Genomic DNA, 20,230 nt, shown 5'->3' with positions numbered 1-20,230 from the left:
ACTCAGTTACTTCAAAGTCAGCATAAAGTGGCAAAATGGTAATTCACCCACCCCAATGTTTTGTTACGTTAACGTTATAATATTGAAGTTAGCTACGTTACCGTAACAATTCATGCTGAGAAAAAATGGTTATTTCGCGATTTTGGAATTGTCTGAAATTCATTAAACTGTAATAAATCAAAACACACTCATATTCCGAAATCTTAGTTCCCTAAAAGCCATGTAAAATGGTGAAAATAAGGATATTTTCCTCAATGTTTCGTTACGATAACGTAACTAAATTCAACCTCGTTTAACGTTACTAACTTCAGCCTCGTTCTATTTTACGCGATCAGGAGCAGGCAGGAAGGAAACGTAAAAAAACGAAACAATCATGATCAAGCGATAGCCGTAAACAAAACGGGTTTGTTTTTCTGTTTCTATAATCAGTGAAAAGCAGATTTCCGTGAAAAATTGATTATCGCTTTACAGGAAGCACAGCTCATTGTGCGTACTTTGCAGGCATGAGTCAAAAGTAAAGCAATGATATATATATAAAAAAATAAAAAACCGTAAACAAGCATGAAATTCGCGCTGGGACGTGAAGGCGACAGAGATGTGAAAAACTACGCGCGATGATTCGTCTAAACGTCATCTGAACTACCTTGACACATGCCAGGTGCCAGGGTGAGTCATTCGAGAGAATGAGACGGGCATTATTAGCGGGGGGTGCGAGACACCCGGACTGCATTTCTGTCTAATGAGATTTGCGGCCCACAGGCGGAGAGCAAAGCAACGGCGTTTCCGTTTTAACCCCTCTTTCTTTCACGCCGGCTCGCGAACACAACTTTTATAAACCAACAACCTAACGGTTTTCGTAACGTAGCGATGATGCGAGGCTGAAAACACGCTTACGCCGATGGTTAAATTGCACAAATGGGATGCATCACACGCACACACACACACACACGCGAATATACACATACGCAAAGAGAGATGCAGTGACTGACCAGCCGCAAGCCGCTACAATTACAGATCGTAATTCAATAAAGTAGCTCGAGTATATACGTGGAATTAATTTACTTACAAAACGAGTTTCAGCTTCGGACTGGCGACACTGACACCTTCGGCCGAAAAACTTGTTTACGCTAAATTGTGGTGGGAAATGTGACAGAGTTAGAGAGAGGAGAAAAAAAAATAACCTCGGGCTTTAAATCAACACCGAACTCTCGACTCGGACTGACACAAAGTGCACGGTGACAGGGCGTCTGCCGGATGTGACAACCGCAGACTCGTCAGATAAGCAGACGCGTGACTCTCACGGCTTTTTCGCTTCGGCGCCACCTGTTGCTGCTTCTTGTAACTTCGGAAATACGTTGTGTCGGTAAACAGGTCTTACCATGGACCGGAGTCGGAGTATTTCGACGCGGGGGGGAAACCACTACGGAGAGAGCAGAGAGGTTTCTCTCTGGAGAGAGTGCGGACATAAATTGTGCCTATCTTTGATTAGCTCCTGAACTGCGCAAGCAGAGTGCTTTAAAATACGCGTAATTCACTCGAAAATAGTTGTTATTGAAACATCATTCTGTCTTTTCGGCTTTACAAAGAATGCCAACACTCGTAGTTTAGGGTTAGATACATTGGGAATTAATTTACCATCCATTCCAACTGGAGCACGAATTTGCTCGATGCATTTTTAAGAGAAGTTCTTCGATAGATCGTCCCCTTCGCAAGTTCGACTCAAGCCAAATGCATTACCATGTGTAAAAATAAGGACGAATATTTTTATTTATCTTCATTTCTTTTAGGTATTCTTATTCTTAGTAACATTTATTTCTCATATGTAAATAGTTAATTATATTTCAGAAAAAAATTGGCTATAAAACCAGCAGCAGAAACTGGTGTCTCGGATACAAGAACGAAGATACAAGATAAATCAACTGATCCTGATTAAAATTCTGAAATAGAAGCGTTACACGAGGTCCATCATTTACATACTGTGCAAGCTTCATCGCCAGTGACTGATACTTATATTTGTAAATCTGAGTTTCATTTCAATAAAAAATACGTCACAAATTTGACCATATCAAATTTAATTATGAGATTGGAAAATACTTTATGCTTATTTTATTTTTCTTCAATTCATCATTACCAGCGTGCAACCGTCGACGCCACAGAATGCGAGAGTTCGCAAAGGTTATCAAAATTGATACCTTCGAGTGATTGAATAGAAAATATTCTGTCTCGATAATGTCCGGCTTATTAAAGGAGCTCTTCTTTCGACTAGCATGTATTTTATTCACATTAGCGAAACGAAAAAACTAGGACAAGTAGAAATACCCAAAACAAACCTCTGATGCGAAAACCTTACACCAAGTACATTAAAGTGAATGGTATCAACAAAAATTGACCTACATGTGACTTAATAAACAAATTGATTTCGACAAAAATACGTATATATATGTCGCTATGATAACTGGATCGGCGTTTGACAAATTTGTAAAATAATTATTTCGGTATTACTTACATGACAGTGAAATCGTTCGTTTGCGTGAGAATATTCTAATCGGCTATTTTGAGAGGAGTTTCCCTTATCTCAATAATAGAGCTGGTAGAGGCAATTGAAGTAGTCTTCGTGTGATTGCTCAAAATATTTTCATTCGAACGGCATTGTCTTTTACTTTCGTCGGAGAAGTTCGAGAATACTTCAAAGTTTGTTCCTGTAAGTTTCTGAATGCTGTAATGTTCCAAGCATACTCGCACTATAACCAAAAATGTATATGTTAAAAAACGTATTTGTTTTTTTAATATATGTATTTCTATTGACGCCATCGATATACTTACTATTATTGGAGATTGTTTGTTTCCCGCAAACTTTGAACCACTCCGCAGGACCTTCAGAGCTTTGGGGAATCGGTAGTATCGAATTTAACCGAACAGTTAAACATTCGATTAATTTCGAGTGTGTTTCGAAACTAGCTGGCAGCGCTAATAACTCCCTGAGATAGAGGCAGAGCTATCCACGAACTCGGGAGTGCAAAAGAAATAAAAGATTGTTGACAGTACCGAAAGCTAATTTCGAAACGCACCTTTTGTGAAACTATACCCGACCAACCGAGTTTGTTTATGCACGTTTATTGACGTTGTGATTGAAGTTATGTTACATTGTGTACGCGTGAATGTGCCTGCGCTGTAGGGTGACTGTGATTGGCCGTGACGTCCACTGACGAAATGCGCGACCTTGTACGAAAATTGGTCCCTTATCGAGCACACCTAACTCCCTTACTCTGCGATGGCGGCGATGCTTTCTGAACATCGGGAACGACGGAATTGGATTCGTACCTCTGCGGACCGCGAGTAAACGGAAGCAGCATGCGATATTAACTGAACGACAGCCCTGTTGCTCGGCGTTAGAACTCAAAATCACAACTGAGACGTTCGCTAGGATATTCGGCTAACGATGACTTCTATTCTGAACAAAGGTAATCATCATTTACCACATTATCCGAGTGTTATCGTTCGCTAAATATTTGCCGTCGACTATCGTCGGTCGGTCAGTTTCGGCGTTCGCACGTGCAGCGCCGCGGACCATTTCCGCTGATCCCCGAGTCAGAGTGGCCAGAGCGTGAACCCGTCGAAACAACGTAATGGCGAATGCGTCTGTTCAATCGGGTATTTGACAATTACCGAGCCTCGACCAGTCCCTCGTCGCGTTAAAACGCGGCACAGTTTTCACCGGGTGATATCGCGCGACTTTTCATATCCTGTAAATAACAAATAAACTATTATCGAGCTGTGATCGCGGTCGAAAGTTCTCGGATTAATACCGTGGGTGTTGCTGCTCATGACGATGATGTTAATGCTGCTGCTGCTGCTGCTGCTGATATCCCAGTGAATCACTACACACCGAAACTATCGACTATTGTTAATCATCGAAAAAATTTCAACACCAACGCCTGTGACTAGTAAATTTTACATCGATCAATTTCCGACGAGTGATCACTCGTCGTCGTCGTTCAACTGTTTTCACCAGAAACAAAACAAGTACCGATAATACTATACTACATGGAGTAACACGAGTATGTACTTTATTCGAGGATGAAGGTAACCGTTTGTTTTGACAATATAAGGGTGGTAGTTCCGTGCGGAGATGGAACGCTACTTGTCAAAGACCTGATGCGCGAGGCCACCTTGAGATATAAAAAAGCTACGGGTCGAAACGATGCCTGGTTGACGATTAACAGCCTGTCGTCGCTGACCGGCGGAGGTCTCCTCGACCCTGACGACAGGCTTTGCGACGTGGCCGACGACCGGGAGCAAATTGTGGCACATTTTGTCTCCGGTGAAACTATACACGTTGGCGGAGACGGCGCGAGCTCCGTCGGGACGAATAGTCCGGACTTCTTTCACGGGGATCACAAGGAACAACACTACGTTGTAAATCCAAGAGCGGCGAATTCCTCGAGCCATATAAAACGGGAGAGCGCCAAGAGATTGTCGATGCATTCCCTATCAACCAAAGAACCCTCCCTCCTGACACCTTACTCGGCTCAATCTCTGCCCCGTGAATCCAGACGCAAAGAACCCCTCGGTCAGGACTCAAAGTCGTATTTTGACTTTGCTGTATCGAAAAATGAAAACTTTTGCCTCAACGGTCAAGCCGCTAACGACGCCGAAGAAGTGGTGATTAAGAATGAGGCCGGACCTTTGGGGCTGCACGTCGTTCCTTGCTACGATTTATTGGGCAATGATCAGGGTCTCAGAGTCGAGAGGATAGAAAGCAACGGTCGGATAGCCAGGGACGGTCAAATCGGGCTCCACGATAAAATCGTTAAAATAAATGGAAACAATCTTTTGCACGTACCATTCTCAAAGGTTCAAGAGATATTCGTGACCGCCATGAACGAGCCGTGTCTAAAGATATCGGTTATAAAGAATAGGAAGTCGAAAAGCGACAAGGACGCAAAGAACTTGAGCAACCATAGCAGTAACTCGAAAAACGAAGCCGACGATAGCCAGAGGAAAATACAATGCAGCAATTATAATCTACTGCAGACGGCTAACACGAGGAAAATTGGAAGAATGATAGAAATCGAACTGACCAAGGGAACGAATGGACTCGGTTTCAGCGTAACAACCAGAGACAATCCTGCCGGTGGTCATTGTCCGATTTACATTAAGAATATCCTTCCGAAAGGCGCGGCAGTCGAGGATGGTCGTCTCAGACCTGGGGACCGTCTTCTGGAAGTGAACAACATGGAAATGACCGGAAAGAATCAGGCGGAGGTAGTTTCGTTACTGCGAAGTATTTCTCCCGGAGGTAAAGTCAAGATGGTCGTGTCTCGTCAGGAAGAAGTTCCGTCGGTAACGTCGGACGTGCCTGTAATACCTTCGTACGTTCCGAGAGAGCTTACGGTTTCCTCTCATTCTGCCGAAAGCACGGATTATTGGAAAGGTCAGAGCAGATCGCCGAGCAAGAAACGAGACGTCGAAGAAACCGGTGAAAAAATCGAGACGCACAGCTACGGCGAAGGCGGCTTGAAGAACCCAAAAACATCCGACGACGTCATTTTATCACCTCGAAAAAATCGGATGATACTTACGCTCGACATTCCTGTTCATGATTCGGAAAAAGCAGGACTCGGGGTCAGCGTAAAGGGAAAGACCAGCAGCACCGATGATAACTCGAGCGTAGATCTTGGGATTTTTATAAAGAGCGTTCTGCACGGCGGAGCCGCTTCGAGAGACGGACGTCTCAGGACCAACGATCAACTCCTCAATGTAAACGGAGTCTCGCTACTCGGTTTGTCGAATTCCGATGCTATGGAGACACTCAGGCGCGCGATGCTCAACACAAACAGCTCTGTAACCGGCGTTATCACGCTGACGATAGCTCGACGAGTTTCGTCCTACGACGGAGGGTGCGAAAAAATCTATATCGATTCTGTATCAAATTCCAGGTCCAAGACCGAACTTATCAACAGAGTTTACGGTGGCAGCGAAACGGCGACTACCAACCAGAGCGAAAACAGAGTCAGGGAGAAGAACGACTTGAATTGCCAGTCGGACACGGTCGACAACGGGCAGATAAACTCGGCGACATCGTCGTCACCTTGGAACCCGGTTATAGACAGACTGACGGAGCAGTATAACAAGAATAGTCTGAGAAACGAGAGCTATTGTTTAGCGACGAATAAAACTTGGATGGAACACGGTAACAAGGGCCAGAAATTGGCCCCGATGCACAAGGAAGATTCGATGGAATCTGTTCTCGCTGAGGAATCTATCACGGTCGGTAAAAACCAGACCGGTAGAAAACACAACCCCAACGATAAGGATGGACAGTTTTCCGAGGATCCGAGCTACGACAGTCAGCTGTCGCTAGAGGAGATCGGCTCGTCGGGAAACAAGTTTTCCCGCGATGCCCTAGGGCGACAAAGCATGTCCGAGAAAAGGCACGCCGCTTTAGACGCAAAGAACACCGACACCTACAAGAGAAACAAGAAGCTAAGAGAGGGAAGAGAGGTGAAAAGCGCCGAACCTTCATCGACTCACAATCAGCGGGAAAACGTCGAAGTTCCGAGTGCGACGCCGAAGAAGGCGCAGAGCGTTGAAAATTTCGAAAATATTGGCGTCAAGACAATTTCCAGAGAGAGTACTTTCGTCGATGAGCAAAAAACTCGTCGCGGCAAGGTCAACAACCCCGATCCGACACCGGATTCCAACCCTGATTACCTCTACACGATACCTGGACGAACCAAAATGATTTCACCGAGAAAACACTGGCTCGTCGACGACGTACAGGCCGAGATTTCGGATGCCAACAATTACAGGAGCGAAAACGATGGTTTTCCAAACAGCCGAGGCGACGTGAAACAAGCTTCGCTAAATTCCGCTCTCGATGATCGATATAAAAGGTCGAGGAAAAAAGGCGGCATCAGATCGATGCTCCGACTTGGGAAAAATAGAAAGTCGCTCAATTTCGGTGACAATATAGAGTCACGCCAAGAGGCTAATAATTATTGCAGTGGAACTATAAATTATATAGCGTAGTTAAGGTATTTTATATATATATATATATTCCTCTTATTTCTATACAAAAACTTCTCTCCTCGTTACGATAATTGTGCCTTAAGATTGTTGACGAAATAACTTTCTGTTTCATAATATATCTATGTGTATATAATTTTATATTCATGTTGAATCGACGTATTCTATACACTGAACATTATACTATTTCGTAACAAAAACACTTTCCCCCTTTTTTTTTTTTTTTTTACGATATATAACGAAGTAGGAATTATATTTTGCAAAGATATTTTTGCTGGCAGCATCAATTACACGGATTCATAAATTTGTCACACACGAAACGCGTATGTTGTATATTGTATTTATGATTAGATAAGGACGTGAACCACCAAAACTGAATTATTCAAGTAATACTGGTTTGACGATTATAGAGAGAATAAAAGACAACGTTTTTTATTCTGTCTACGACACAATAATAATTTTATAATTATTATGTTTATACAAATTATATACTATAATATTGTGTGTTTTAAACGATACCTTATTGCGATGTGTTTGCGAAAAGCTACCTCCACTACGACGATGAAAATACCATGTTTTCTTTTCTACCGAGATTCAATATTTTAAATTTTCAATTTGGATTTTTAATACGTAAGCTTTTAGACAGACTTGAAAGTGAATGAAAATGAAGAAGACTCAGTTTGTAAATGAATTAAATAACTGTACATAGAAAGAATGAAAAAGAAACTTGACGGAAAAAAAAAAACAAAAAACTTTAAGGTGCGATATAGAATTTAATTATATACATTATTTTTAATCAGTAAATTGATAATGTATATTATATATATATATATATGTATATCATACATTTACTCTTTTCAAACAGTATTCAAGTATTGAAAATATTCAGCAATAATCGATGTTGAATAGAATAAAGTATTTAATCTTTCTTTTTTCGTTTCAGTGATACTGTCCGAAAATATCTGTACATTAACAGAAAATGAAAATCATTTTGATAAAATTAATTATCTTTAAATGTATTGACACACAAGCTCGTATTACGTATTAATAGAAAACTTGTATTATACATATACATATAGTACTTATTTAACAAAGACAATACTATAGATGTAATTAAGCGAATGAGAATAATACACGCGTGCCTTGAATAATTGATTTGAATTGAATTGAATTGAATTGAATTGAATGGAATGGATGATACCGCAAATTCTTGACTTTTAACGCTGTGCGATTTGTTATTATTATCAATTAAGTTGCTTGAGTCGGATTAGTTGTTAAAGTTAATATTTATCTTCTAGGTTTTTTTTTCCATATAGGACGCCTCTTAGTTTCTGTATTGGAATGAATTTTTTTATTTTTTTTCCTCTATGTATTATTTACGAGGCAGTCGTTGTGGTAAAGAACTTAAGATTTTCATAATGTACTATAAATGAGCGGCGATTCTTTATGAAACGATGAATATAAAAAATTCATACAGGCATCTATACATAATTTATTATTAATAAATACATTCTTATATTAATAAAGAATTATTTTTACTGCATAATAACGAATGTTGTAGCAATTATACGATGACGTTGTACTTAAACGGATACCTTATAGATGTGTGTACACAGTATTGTATAGGTTTCACAATCAAAAGCGAGTGATGATTGAAATTTAACTCTTGATACAATGATGAGATTTAACTTAGATTATTTTAATAAATTACAAAATAGGTATTTTATTAGCGTGTTAAGATAGTTTTCTTTCGGTTATTATTAATTATTTTTCTTTTTTTTTCTTTTTGTCCCTTGACTTTTGCCATTGTCCGACAAGATGCTCAAAATTTTATCGAATATCATATCACACGGTATAAATCATTTTTTTAATTATTTATTTATTTTTTTTTTGTTTTCATTCCGAACGAAGCAAGACTTTTTCAACAAATCATTCCATTAGTTTTTAACAATATATAATTTAATATTGCATATCGCAGCAGCTAAATTTTCACATGCGAATGATATTATTGCGTTACAAATATCAACTTCTGTGCGACTGAATTAGCTATAATAATGTTCTTGAAATATTGATGATTGAATTTATGAAATTATTTCTGAGAATATCGTTAATAAAACAAATTTACCATTTCAATAAATGATTTTGTAATACTTACTTCTTCACCTTTCCCACTTTTTATCCAGATAAGAAACTTTCGTATAATTAACGAACTGTACATATATAAAAAGGATTAGCGATTCTTTTATGAAAAATCTTATATACATATATCATATATGTTGAGAAAAAGAAAAAAGAAAAATCGCATCTGTATATGCTTATTTAATTCAGTTCCGAAATAATATCACAAAATTGATATTGGTTTACCTTTAAAACTTTTCGCTACGATCATCTAATTAACAATTGACGTTGTTTTTCAGCGTGGCTGTTACCCACGAGGCAAGTGATCGTACAGCCGAAAAGATTTCGTGGTAAAATAAATATTCAAAAACCGAGGGAGCCGCACTACAAGAGAGCGACGGTAGAAAAATTTGTCGAACCGATATACTTTAATGCAAGGTGGGGTAAACCGTTGTCGGAATTATGTGCGAACGTTAAAAATAAACCTTCACCGGATGAAGTGAATAAGGCAAAGGAACCTCATCCGATGCAAAGAATCATCGCTCGGGAGGCCCGGAACTGGTTTGAAAATTCTAACATGGTTGCCTTTTGTCACATGAACCCCTTTCCTGGAGAGGAAAAATTCAATTTTGCCGTCGCTCTGAAAAAGCATAACATGCATTTTAAAGTATATGGAAAACCAACGATAGCGCTCGCTCTTAAGGACACTCCGTTTCTAGCAGTTAATCGACTCTTCCAATCCCACAATTTGACAATATTCAGTCCAGGGACAGACATTCAATCGTTGCTGAAACTCTTGCAGAAGAGACCGGAACTCGTTTTGATGGGTATGTATGCATACTACAACTGTGTACTTAGAAAACTGCGAGCTTCGATGACGTCGCTTTTCATATAAATATCTTTGATTATTCACAGCTGGGATAATGAACGGGAAGCTTATGAGCAGAAATGAGTTGGTGAATTACGCCGCAATGGGCGACATCACGGCGGTCAGATCACGACTTGTTCAGGTGTTACAAAACGCCGGAGGAGCGAACCTTAATCGTCAAATCACGCATCATCAGTCGACTCTGGTTTCTCGTTTGAAGCAAATATCAACGCCTGAGGAAACGACGTCCGAGTCGCCCGAGGAGAATGTTGAATAATTAGTCGATAGAAGTACAAAATGTAACCGTAATTCCCTTGTCGGAAATTGAAGTATTATTTGTTTTTTTTTTGTTTTTTTTTTTTTTTTTTTAATAAAATCTACGTACTAGGATAAACACGCGTTGGTTACTCAAAAAAAGCGTATCACATAACTCTTTTATTTTATTAACGACGAAGAAAATATTTACACTTCTTATCGTGTTTCAATATAGTAACGGCATATCGCGTTGTAGCTTGTTTTTTTGTTTTTTTATTCTTCAATATCAATTTCATCCAAATAGCTTCATACACGCATACCTACAAATTCCGTAGATATCAGTATACGTATACTTTCAAACAAAACGTTTACACGGAGCTCGACAAAACTGATTTTGTAACAGCGGACGTAAGACTTTACCAAGCGTACAACACGTCACATTTATCTCTTTATCACAAATCTTTAATTAAACATCTCACCTCGCCGAGAGTCGTCAAACGTGTATATAATAATAATAATAATAATAATAATAATAACAGTTCTGTCTATAATATCGGTAGAAAGTGTATAAAATATAATTATATTGCAGAAATCAAAGCCAACTAATACGGTATCGACAATTAAGCCACTGTATATTTATCACCTTTAATATAAATAATTGTTCGATATTCCTCAAATGATTGTGAATAACTGAGAACAATTATCAATGGCAATAATTGCAACGCGGATGACACTTTACTCCGTTTTCCCCGCACTTACAGCCTCCGGAAGTGTCTCCTTTTCCCTGTAAAATCGAAGGTCACTTTTGGTCATTCATGAGTATGGACAGGAGCATGGTGACCATTGGTCAGGGAAAAAAATAGGAAATTTTGCAGCACTGTGAATGAAAAAAGAACGCAGCTTTTCGCATGAAGAAGCAAAATTCCGATGGTAAATTTTTTTCTCAAATTCTTGGACCCGTGACCATTGAGTTGATCATAAACGTGTTTTTTAATAACGTTTCGTTCGGAGTTTCTGTTATTGAATACTCTCGAATTGGCAATATTAATTCGAGTTTTAGTCAGGAAAAAATAATGACTCGATCAGGGAAAAGACGGGGAATTTTTTTTTAACTACTTCTAACGACTATGTTGAGGTTAATTTTCAAGAATTCTTACCCCGGGACCCCAACGCGGTCCTCGAGTTACCCAACATATCTCAGTCTTGCACATGGAGCAACGAAGCCAATCGCATCCCCATTTCTTCATAAGTACAACCGCGCATGTCGGACAAGCCAGGGCTTCGCCGCTCTCAACCATTTCCTCGAGAACAGCCGCTGTTCGTTTAGTTTCCTGATCGGTTTCTTTGAGAAGCCTTATCTCGTCCTGATACTCACGACAATTCTTGTTCGTGTGTATAGCCTTGGTTTGGAGAATAATTTACGGTTTAGAACGGTTCTGTTAACCCTTTCATGCATACGTTTTTCCTTGCGTGCGGTTCACTTGAAATTTTTCACGCGTGGGCTTTCGGGATCGCTGATAACGGATCTGAACTCGAAATTCGAAAATTCAAAATGGCGGATCCAATATGGCGGATGGAATTTCGAAAAATGCCTTAGAATTAGCTAAAAATTGATGCACCACGGTTTTCAAGGTCGCTGATCACGATTTTACCATCAGATTTCCGGAATTCGAAAGTCCAACCCATTGTGGCAGTAAAAGCTTTAAAAATCGTTAGATTTCGGCGAAGCATCGTATACCTCTTATTGCTTCGGCGCGATTCCAAGATTTTCAAATTTTTTACGCCACGTTGGTTTGGACCTTCGAATTTCGAAAATCCCTGCGTATCCATTTTCATGATAATTGAACGTGTAGAAAAAAACAAAGAAATCGTGAGGGCAAGGAGGTGGCAAGTATACTTACCGCCATGCATGAAAGGGATGTTCAAAGTCAATTGAAATCTTTATTAGTTAGAATTCTTCCAAAACTCACCTGACACGTCAGGCAATTGTTTACGCCGCAAACCGGGCACTGGAAAACATTAACGTTATCGTCGTAAATACACCAGCCGGGACAGTCGGGCGTTTTACAATGAAAAGCATTATTTCCCGCGTTGTTTTCAGCCTGCGACACTGACTTGGCCAAATGTTGTTCGTAAACTTCGGAAGTTACCAGCTGTAATCAAAGTATAAGTTGAAAATATTGGCCAAAAAGAGAAGGCACAAGTTAACAACGCTAACGTAACTAAACAACATTGAAAAAAATCGTTATTGTACAATTTTAAAACGATTTTCAAAGAATTGACTTTTCAAAATATGGACATGTGTTCTTTGTTATTTATTATTCACCAACCGAATTTCAAACAATCCTAAGGGGCCGAATAACGATTTTTGATCATGCGTCGTTAAAGTAACGTTACTGACTTGAACCTCGTAAAAAAAAGTTTCGGTACGGTCTCGCTTTTTTTTTCGATCTCACGATTGCAATTTTTATTTTTTTTTTTTTTCTCGTCGCTTTAGTTCCCATTTTTCCATGCTTTCGCAATATTACCGCTTTTATCTCGCGCTCCTGAAGAGTCGATTCGCAAGTGTATTCCGAGTCCCTGAAGGGACATTTTACCTCGGCCTCTTCGCAGTACATTATGGTATTCGCAATGCATGTTCTGTAAGGTAAAAGTGAGGTTTATGTTTTTGGTGATGTCTCTGTTGAACTGAATTTGTTTTTATTACCCTTTCTTGACGAATAGTTGTAACGAAAAATACCTGCAAAACATGTGGAGGCAATCCCTCAAAATAACTCCTTCGCAGGGTCCGTATGGCGCGAAACAAATCGGACACTCGATCGGTACTGAATTTGGTATAACGTCGGTATTCTCGAGGGACATTAAATGCTCGTATCTCTTCAATTTCAATTCCTCGACAGTTGGTTCCTTTGGTTAAAATTATAACTTCCACGAATTATCGACTCGTTGATAATTTAAATACTGGAAGTGTACCATGTAGTCATTTACGTTATCAAATTCTTACCTGAGGTGTAATTTCAACTTCCTCCTCTATGATCGGCTCTATTTCACGCGGCTGTTCTTCAACAGGCGCTTCAATAGGCGCCGTTATCTCTTCCTTTGCAACTATTTTGTCGCCTCGTGTGCATTCGTCATTTTGCAAATCTGCGAATGAAAGAAAAAAAAATCTGTTTGACACACTGCTGATACTTGAAAAATTAATTAGCAATTAATAATCGTTCAAATTTTGTACCCGGTGCAACGAGGTATAGAAAAATAGAAGACTTGTCCACAGCCTTCAATGCTTCCAGAGTGAATTCGTCGTTGTCGGCTAAATTCTTGCCGATAATCCAACGCTGAACATTCACTGGTATTTCAAATTCCCCGAACACCTTTTTCTTCAGTTCAGAAACGGTCGTGCTTAGTGAAAGCTGTGAAGAAATTCAAAACTTCACGTTGAAGAGTCTCTTAAGTTAAGGGAGGTGGTTTCACATTTCAGTGACTAATCATTGAAGAAAAAATTTTTTTTCACAGCAATAATAATTTAGAGTTTTTTTACACATGAAAGAGGAAGTTATAAAGTAATGCGGACAATTTGTTTTTCTTCCTTTTTGATGGGAAATCTCACACACACCTATTTAAATATGGCTGACACAATATGTCAACTTTCAACAAAAAAAAAAAAAAAAGAAACAAAGAGATTATCAGAACGTAAACTTGTCGGTATCGTCTGAAGCACCATCAAAATTATTTATCAATATTTAATCCATTGTTTCAACAATTTAGGTTGAAAAAAAGAGGTCGAAAATTTCAAAATTTCGCCATTTCGTCTTTCTTTATTTTTTCTTTCCATTATCGAATTTGAATAATTCTACTTCAGATGATATCGACAAGAGTACATTTTGATAATCTCTTTGGCGTTTTTTGTTTTCCTGATACATGAATGTGAGATATAGTGTAAGTCACATTTAAATATTTACCATCAAAAGCGAAGAAAAAAATTTTCCCTACTACTTTGTAACTTTCTCTGTTATGTTTAAAACATTTGAAATTATTAAAAAAATCATAGAGATGTGAGAACACCCTCTTAATAAAAAACAACACTCATATTCGTATTTCATGTCACCGAAGTACCTGAAGTGGAATCGGTCCCTGATGAGCCAATTTGTCTTCTATATACATATCGACGTTTATTACGTCCGATTCCTTGGTCTTTTCAGACCGTTGTCGAACTACCGAGCAATGAATTTTAAGCTGAGCAAGTTCTTTCGCTAGTCCAGCCGCTTGCTGATGCTGACCAGAAGCAATCGCACCTTCCAATTTTCTCAACAGTCGATTTATCGCCAGGGTATTCATATTCGTCTCTGAGATCGGTATTTCCCCATCCTCTGTAAAACGAAGTATTACCACGCAAATAAATTCAAAAATTAACCGTCTATGCACAATTCTTCGGGGGGGAAAAATACCTGGTGCGCAAAAGTAAAGAAAAAAAAAAAAAAAAAATTGCTACGAACTCGCACCGTTCTTAATTCATCAATACCGACTCAACAAGTCCTATAAATTTACGTCCACAGCGGTAGTTATTACCTTCGTTCTTGACCGTCGTCGAGGTTACTTCCGGTTGCGTCGATTCTTCGGGTATCTTGACCTGCGCAACAACGCTAGCAGTGTAGTGCCGAACGTTCTCGTGTTTATTATCTTTAACGATATTTATTTTCTCCTTGGCTGCACCGACGCTTCCGGTTTTTCCATCGCCAGCAGCCTCGTTAGAGTTACTGTTCGACGGACTAATGACCGTGTTAGCGTAAAGCGAGTCTTCGATCACGTTCATGTAAGTGTTTTGTCCCGATTCTTTTACTGCCTCCGTTTTTTCGGTCTTGAGTGCCTCGATGGAGGCAAAATCCCTGGGCCTTATAAGCTGGAAAGTGGTTCGAGTGAGGCCGGTACCACGTCCTGGACTCTTGCGTAAATTCGATGATACTCGATTCGCGTCCTCGTTCTTTCGCGATTCAAATTTCTGTGAACTCCTGACACGATTAATCATCGGACTCAATTCCCGCGTGGTGTAATTTCCAACATTTCGCAAATTCGCACTTGTCTGAACACCGGAAGAGACCTTCGTCTTCTCCAGAATTATTCCGGGCCCACTCGAAGCTTGTTGATCGCGTTTTCCCACCGCAGTCGATGACCTCACGTAATTCGAGCTCGACGAAATCGCCCGCGATTGCTGATCCTGCACCAATGGTCTCATCCCACGAACACCTTGTCCTTCGCCCTGTTTTACCGACGTCTCAATGGCCGTCGATCGCTGCTGAGCCTTACCGACGTTAACCTTGTCATTACCGATCGAAACTGGTACCGATTTTACCCCAGATTTCGGCTTCGGTCTCTTTGGCAACGAGTGTTTCATCTCGATCAGCATCTCCTTGAGATCGGCACGCGACAAGTGCTGCTCGGCGACGTTGTTCGGAGGAAGATATTTTTCGGTAACGATTTTTTCCTCGCTCCGTTTAACCTGATCGTTTCTAACCGATTGCCTCTGATTGTTGCCAAGGGCGGTAGATTTCCTCGTCTGAACCTTATGCCCCTGAAAATCGGCGCTAGTTCTCTCGGGAAAATATCGTTTTATCTTTTCCTCCCAGCCGGGTGCCGAGCGTCGAGAACCTAGGTGAATATCGTCCCTGGTCTGGGCGGCATCGGCGGCTTCGAGTCGGCGGAAAAAGTTGATCGACGATATATCAACCCCCGTTTCGTTCACCTGCTCGGCACCGTCGTAAAGGAGTCGTTTAGTCACTATTCTATCACTGTTCCTGGAGTTGACGTTGCTACTCTGTACCGGTTCCCCTCTGACGACATCGATTTTCCCCGACTGGTTCGAGGACTTCGTAAAGAATGTAGCGTTCACCGTGACCTTGGTAATGTTGCTGATTGCGTTGAACTTCGATATCAGAGCACGAGTGCCTTTTCTCTGGGGCTCGATGGAGGAGGATACCATATCCGAGATTATATCGCCGCTCGGTGGTCTATCAAAGTCGGCTAAGGAACCGTCCGTAAACAAGCCTGAAGACCTGGCCACAACAGCCTGATTCCTGGCTTGTTCCTCCTGGACAATGGCGGCCGCTTCTCTGTCCAACTCGCTGATGTTGGTGAGTATGGATAAGTTCGACCTTCGCTTTTCGTCCCCCCTCTTCTGCCCCCTTGACGACTCAATTTGCTCTCTGCGTTCCGTCGTCCTTCCGAAGAAGTGGTTTAGCCTCGAAAATGACTTGTCGAAGGTACCAACGTCCCCGGAATCACTGTTCGAACTCTGAGCCTCCTGGTGGAGGCTGAAACGACCCGTCTTCTCGAGCCCACCGCGGTTCTTCGACAACGTTGGTATCTTCAGAACCTCTCTTCTGAACGATCCGCAGTCACGATCGCTCAGCGTTGTGTTACTCCTCTTGTACCATGGCCTCGGTGCCTGCACCTGTTGCAGAGGCGTCGTTGCCAAAGGAGACGTCTTCTTGTCCAACGAGGCTTGGTGGTTCATGTCGATGGATTTTTTCTCGCTGAGATCGAACCTCGTCGGCAGGAGTAAGCCTCCTTCCAGCTTCAGGGTGTCGTTGCTTATCACCTGCGGCCGTTCTCCGACGCCCTGAATGTCACTCCTCTTCGACTGGTCGCATGTCTTCGTCGCCTCCGACGGCGGATTCGGCGCGCGACGTTTGTTCCGTCTTCCGGTGTTCCCAGATTTTTGATTAACCGCGTTGGAATTACGCGTCTCTCCCGCAACTGAACCGTAACTCGGTGGATCAGGCGCTCTTCGTTTTCCCCGCACGTGAACCTTGTTCGTTTTTCTCGCCGCGAGGTCGGCGGTCTTACCGGAAGTCGGTAGGCTGCGGTAATGATACGGAGTGCTGCTGTGGGCCGATCCGTTTTCCCGATCCTCGTCGAGGAGTTTCCGTTCCTCCTTTTCTCCGTGGCAATCAACCGCCGTTTCACCGTCGGAAGGACTTCCGGCGCATATTCGATCCGACCCGCCGAAATCCTCGGCCGATGAGTGCTTGCGAAAGTCCCGAAAACGGTTGAACCGTCGTCTTTGGATTGACGGAGACTTTACCCCGTCGATCAGACCTGACGGGAGATCACCGGGATGCAGGAATGTGAAACTGTGGACCGTCGCAGTGCTGCAGTTTGTATCGACGCTACCGGAACTCGAGTAAAGACTGTTGCACTGCGGTAACGTCGTCGTTGAATTTCGGCCGACGGTATTTGCGGCCGCTACGTCAACGGTGGAACCTTGGTTCGGACTCGCTGTCTCGACGTTTTTACCCGTCACGTGAAGCTGGTTCGTTGCCCGTTCGTTTGCCGCTTTGTTTCCTCCGCTCGGTACCAACAACGACGACGACGACGACGACGAGTGACGATTCGACTCGGATATTTCGCCGACTCCCTTACCCCGGAACCAATGAAACAGCGAAAACCTTCTGGCCGCCCCACGACGACGATCCGACGAGGAATCCGTCGGCCGACGATCACCGACGACGCTCAAATCCAGCGTCGTTATAACTTCTCCGGCCTGCAGTTGCGAACGTCCTCCTTCTCGTCGTCCTCTTGCTTCTACTTCGACGTCGCCACTTGACTCTCCTCCTCTGCTGACTATTTCTGTTTCGACTCGGGGAAATTCCTCTACCGTTATACCGCCGTCCTCGCTAAGAACCGCAGAAACTGCACCCGATTCTGTATCCTCGTTCACTCCATCCTCGACCTCTAGACGCGAAGACTGCACCTTTGTTGTTTCCCTCATGCTCCAGCTCCTCAGACCTGCACCGATCATTTTCACTCTGTTCACCCGATGACCACCGCATCCCTCCCTCCTCGAACGATCACTTATGATTTCCCAACAAAATTCAAACCTTGTTTAATCGTTTCGATTATATTATTTATACTTTTTTTACTTTACTTTATTGCTCCTACCATGTACTATTGTTTTAACCGCGCACTATAAAATTAAAACACGGAGCCAGATTTCAGATGTCTTAAACATTTTCAGAGAGGTGTTTTCGTACAGAATTATAGTTAATTAATCGTTGTGAAAAAATTGTAAATATTGGTAGAGTGTTAATCGTATAATTAATCGTCGCTAAGTATTGATGTCATTATTATTATTATTATTATTATAAACGATGATTAAATTTCTTCATTTTACGTAATTTTTTTTTTTCCTTCAATTTTAACTACCAATATTTCCTTTTTTTATTCCAATCGCGCACATGCCTGTGTAACGCGCGTATGACGTAGGTGTGGATGCACATGTACGTATCAGTACATGCAATACATATATTGTAATAAAGTCAAGATTTTCGGTTACAGCGAGCCGGCATTATAAGCCGGTGAACAGCTCTCTTTCTCACTACCAGCAAAGATACACACTAGTTTTATACTATAAATAACTTATGCTCCTCCTATAAATGGTTCCGAGTTATTTTCACAACCGTGCCTTCAGCTACATACCTACTATACCTACTGTATAGATGTGTCAAGTATATTACAGTATAATATACGTGCGTTCGTGTCAAATATAGCTGTTAATATCGCTGTACGCGCTGCGCGGACGATTATCAGCGAAAGAATTAAATTTCAATTGAGACAAATTGCGATCGATACATATAATACAATATATTCAACGGGTATACTGCAGTAGTTTTTTATTTCTACAATTTTTATTCATTCTTCATCTATGTGTTCGTTCTCTCCTTTTTCTTCTTTTTAATAATAATTATTATTATTCGAACGATAGAGGAGGCGGAAAGATCATGGATGATAGGTTACATGTGGGAAGAAGAAAAAAGAAAAAAAAAACTCGACTATAAACTAAATTCACGGTATTCGCACTACTACATTTCGGACCGACCCAGGTATGGGTGCAGACTGTTTCTAACGACCGATTCTACTCTTATACCCCTGATCGTCCATACGGATCTGTTCACTCCGCTTTGCCGCCGAAGCTTGCGGCTACTGCTGATGGTCACGTGCGCCGATTGGTTCACGGACGCATCGTCAGTGACGCTCGGTGACGCTGGTCGTCGACGCTCGACGTTTTGTCCCGCGGTACCGCGACGCCGAATGTCGACAACTCGATCCAGTTTCTTTAAATCCGCACGTGTCTGTTGGGTGTCAAAGTCAAAAAAATTTTTTTTGAATTAGAACACGTTCGGGAAAAAAAATAAATACGAACGGTTTCCGAAGCATGATTCAAAAGTTGGATCTTTGAAGTTTGTGGAACGTGCGTATAAAAGTTTCCCCACTTCTGAACGGTGCGGTAAAACGACGCTAGCTGCGCTTTCTTGGCGCACGCGCACCCCACGATTACTTCATTTTACACACGGACTGAGTTCAACCTGAAGTTTGCGTAATTAGAATGGCGGGTTTCATGAAGCCGGGTCTATGCCTTTGGATTATTCTTTGTTACCCTTGATCTAATTATTTTAAATTATCATATTATATATATTCGACTGCTTTTCACATCAAAATTTCCTTCACATTAGGTGTTGGAAAAATATAACGTGTGTCACACCTGCGGATGGGGATACATCTGACTCGTGTACGTTTACAGCACTCGCCTTGGCTCGTGTTGCAAACTTCACACTCGTCGGAAATCACCCACTTTCCACACTTGTCAAACAATACACTACTTGATCACTTTAATATGTTCTTCTATACGATTTTAGATGAAATTTCTAAATATCGAATTTGATGATCCGCATTTCGGATTGTGTTTACAATCTAATGTAGGGTGGATGAGATAATTACTTGGAACAGAAACGATAACCGTAAATTCGTTTCTCTTTAAATAACGCACGGGTTGAGAAATAATCCCCGCTAAACAATCTCCTTTTCTCATTCGTAATATCCGTCGGGATTTGCTGTTTTTCTAACGCGAATCTAAATCATGGTTGAAAATTTATCATAGAAAACAACTCCATTGGCTACATTGTATAC

The 20,230-nt window shown here is 41.3% G+C and overlaps 3 protein-coding genes and 1 long non-coding RNA gene across 5 annotated transcripts; 3 read left to right on the top strand and 1 right to left on the bottom strand.

Annotated features, from left to right (window-relative positions):
• The first annotated feature begins 773 nt into the window (after nt 1–773).
• LOC124214918 (uncharacterized) lies at nt 774–2,058 on the top strand. Of its 2 annotated transcripts, none has more exons than XR_006882229.2 (2): nt 774–1,787; nt 1,846–2,058. It is a non-coding gene; the product is annotated as an uncharacterized lncRNA (long non-coding RNA). The 2 variants fall into 2 exon arrangements; XR_006882228.2 differs by having other exon boundaries at nt 1,831–2,058.
• A 1,218-nt stretch (nt 2,059–3,276) lies between these two features.
• On the top strand, nt 3,277–10,409 carry LOC124214916 (mitochondrial ribosomal protein L10). The gene is made up of 3 exons (XM_046617673.2): nt 3,277–3,461; nt 9,447–9,974; nt 10,063–10,409. The coding sequence occupies exons 1-3, from the start codon at nt 3,440–3,442 to the stop codon at nt 10,290–10,292; spliced, it is 780 nt and encodes a 259-aa protein (XP_046473629.1). The 5' UTR covers nt 3,277–3,439; the 3' UTR covers nt 10,293–10,409.
• On the top strand, nt 3,499–9,153 carry LOC124214911 (partitioning defective 3 homolog). The gene has a single exon (XM_046617662.2). The coding sequence runs from the start codon at nt 4,078–4,080 to the stop codon at nt 7,030–7,032; it is 2,955 nt and encodes a 984-aa protein (XP_046473618.1). The 5' UTR covers nt 3,499–4,077; the 3' UTR covers nt 7,033–9,153.
• Nucleotides 10,062–19,231, bottom strand: LOC124214910 (uncharacterized). Its single transcript, XM_046617661.2, has 9 exons — nt 14,837–19,231; nt 14,384–14,637; nt 13,503–13,680; nt 13,275–13,414; nt 13,011–13,177; nt 12,799–12,910; nt 12,241–12,423; nt 11,428–11,670; nt 10,062–11,054 (listed from the first exon to the last, which is right to left on the bottom strand). Exons 1-9 carry the CDS (start codon nt 18,063–18,065, stop codon nt 10,974–10,976), a joined length of 4,587 nt encoding a protein of 1,528 aa, XP_046473617.1. The 5' UTR covers nt 18,066–19,231; the 3' UTR covers nt 10,062–10,973.
• Between the last annotated feature and the right edge of the window lie 999 nt (nt 19,232–20,230).

The sequence above is a fragment of the Neodiprion pinetum genome, chromosome 3 (genome assembly GCF_021155775.2).
Source record: "Neodiprion pinetum isolate iyNeoPine1 chromosome 3, iyNeoPine1.2, whole genome shotgun sequence".
In the NCBI taxonomy this organism is placed as follows: Eukaryota; Metazoa; Arthropoda; class Insecta; order Hymenoptera; family Diprionidae; genus Neodiprion; species Neodiprion pinetum.
The sequence above is the reverse complement of the archived record's forward strand: the minus strand, read 5'-3'. Positions and strand labels throughout refer to the sequence as shown.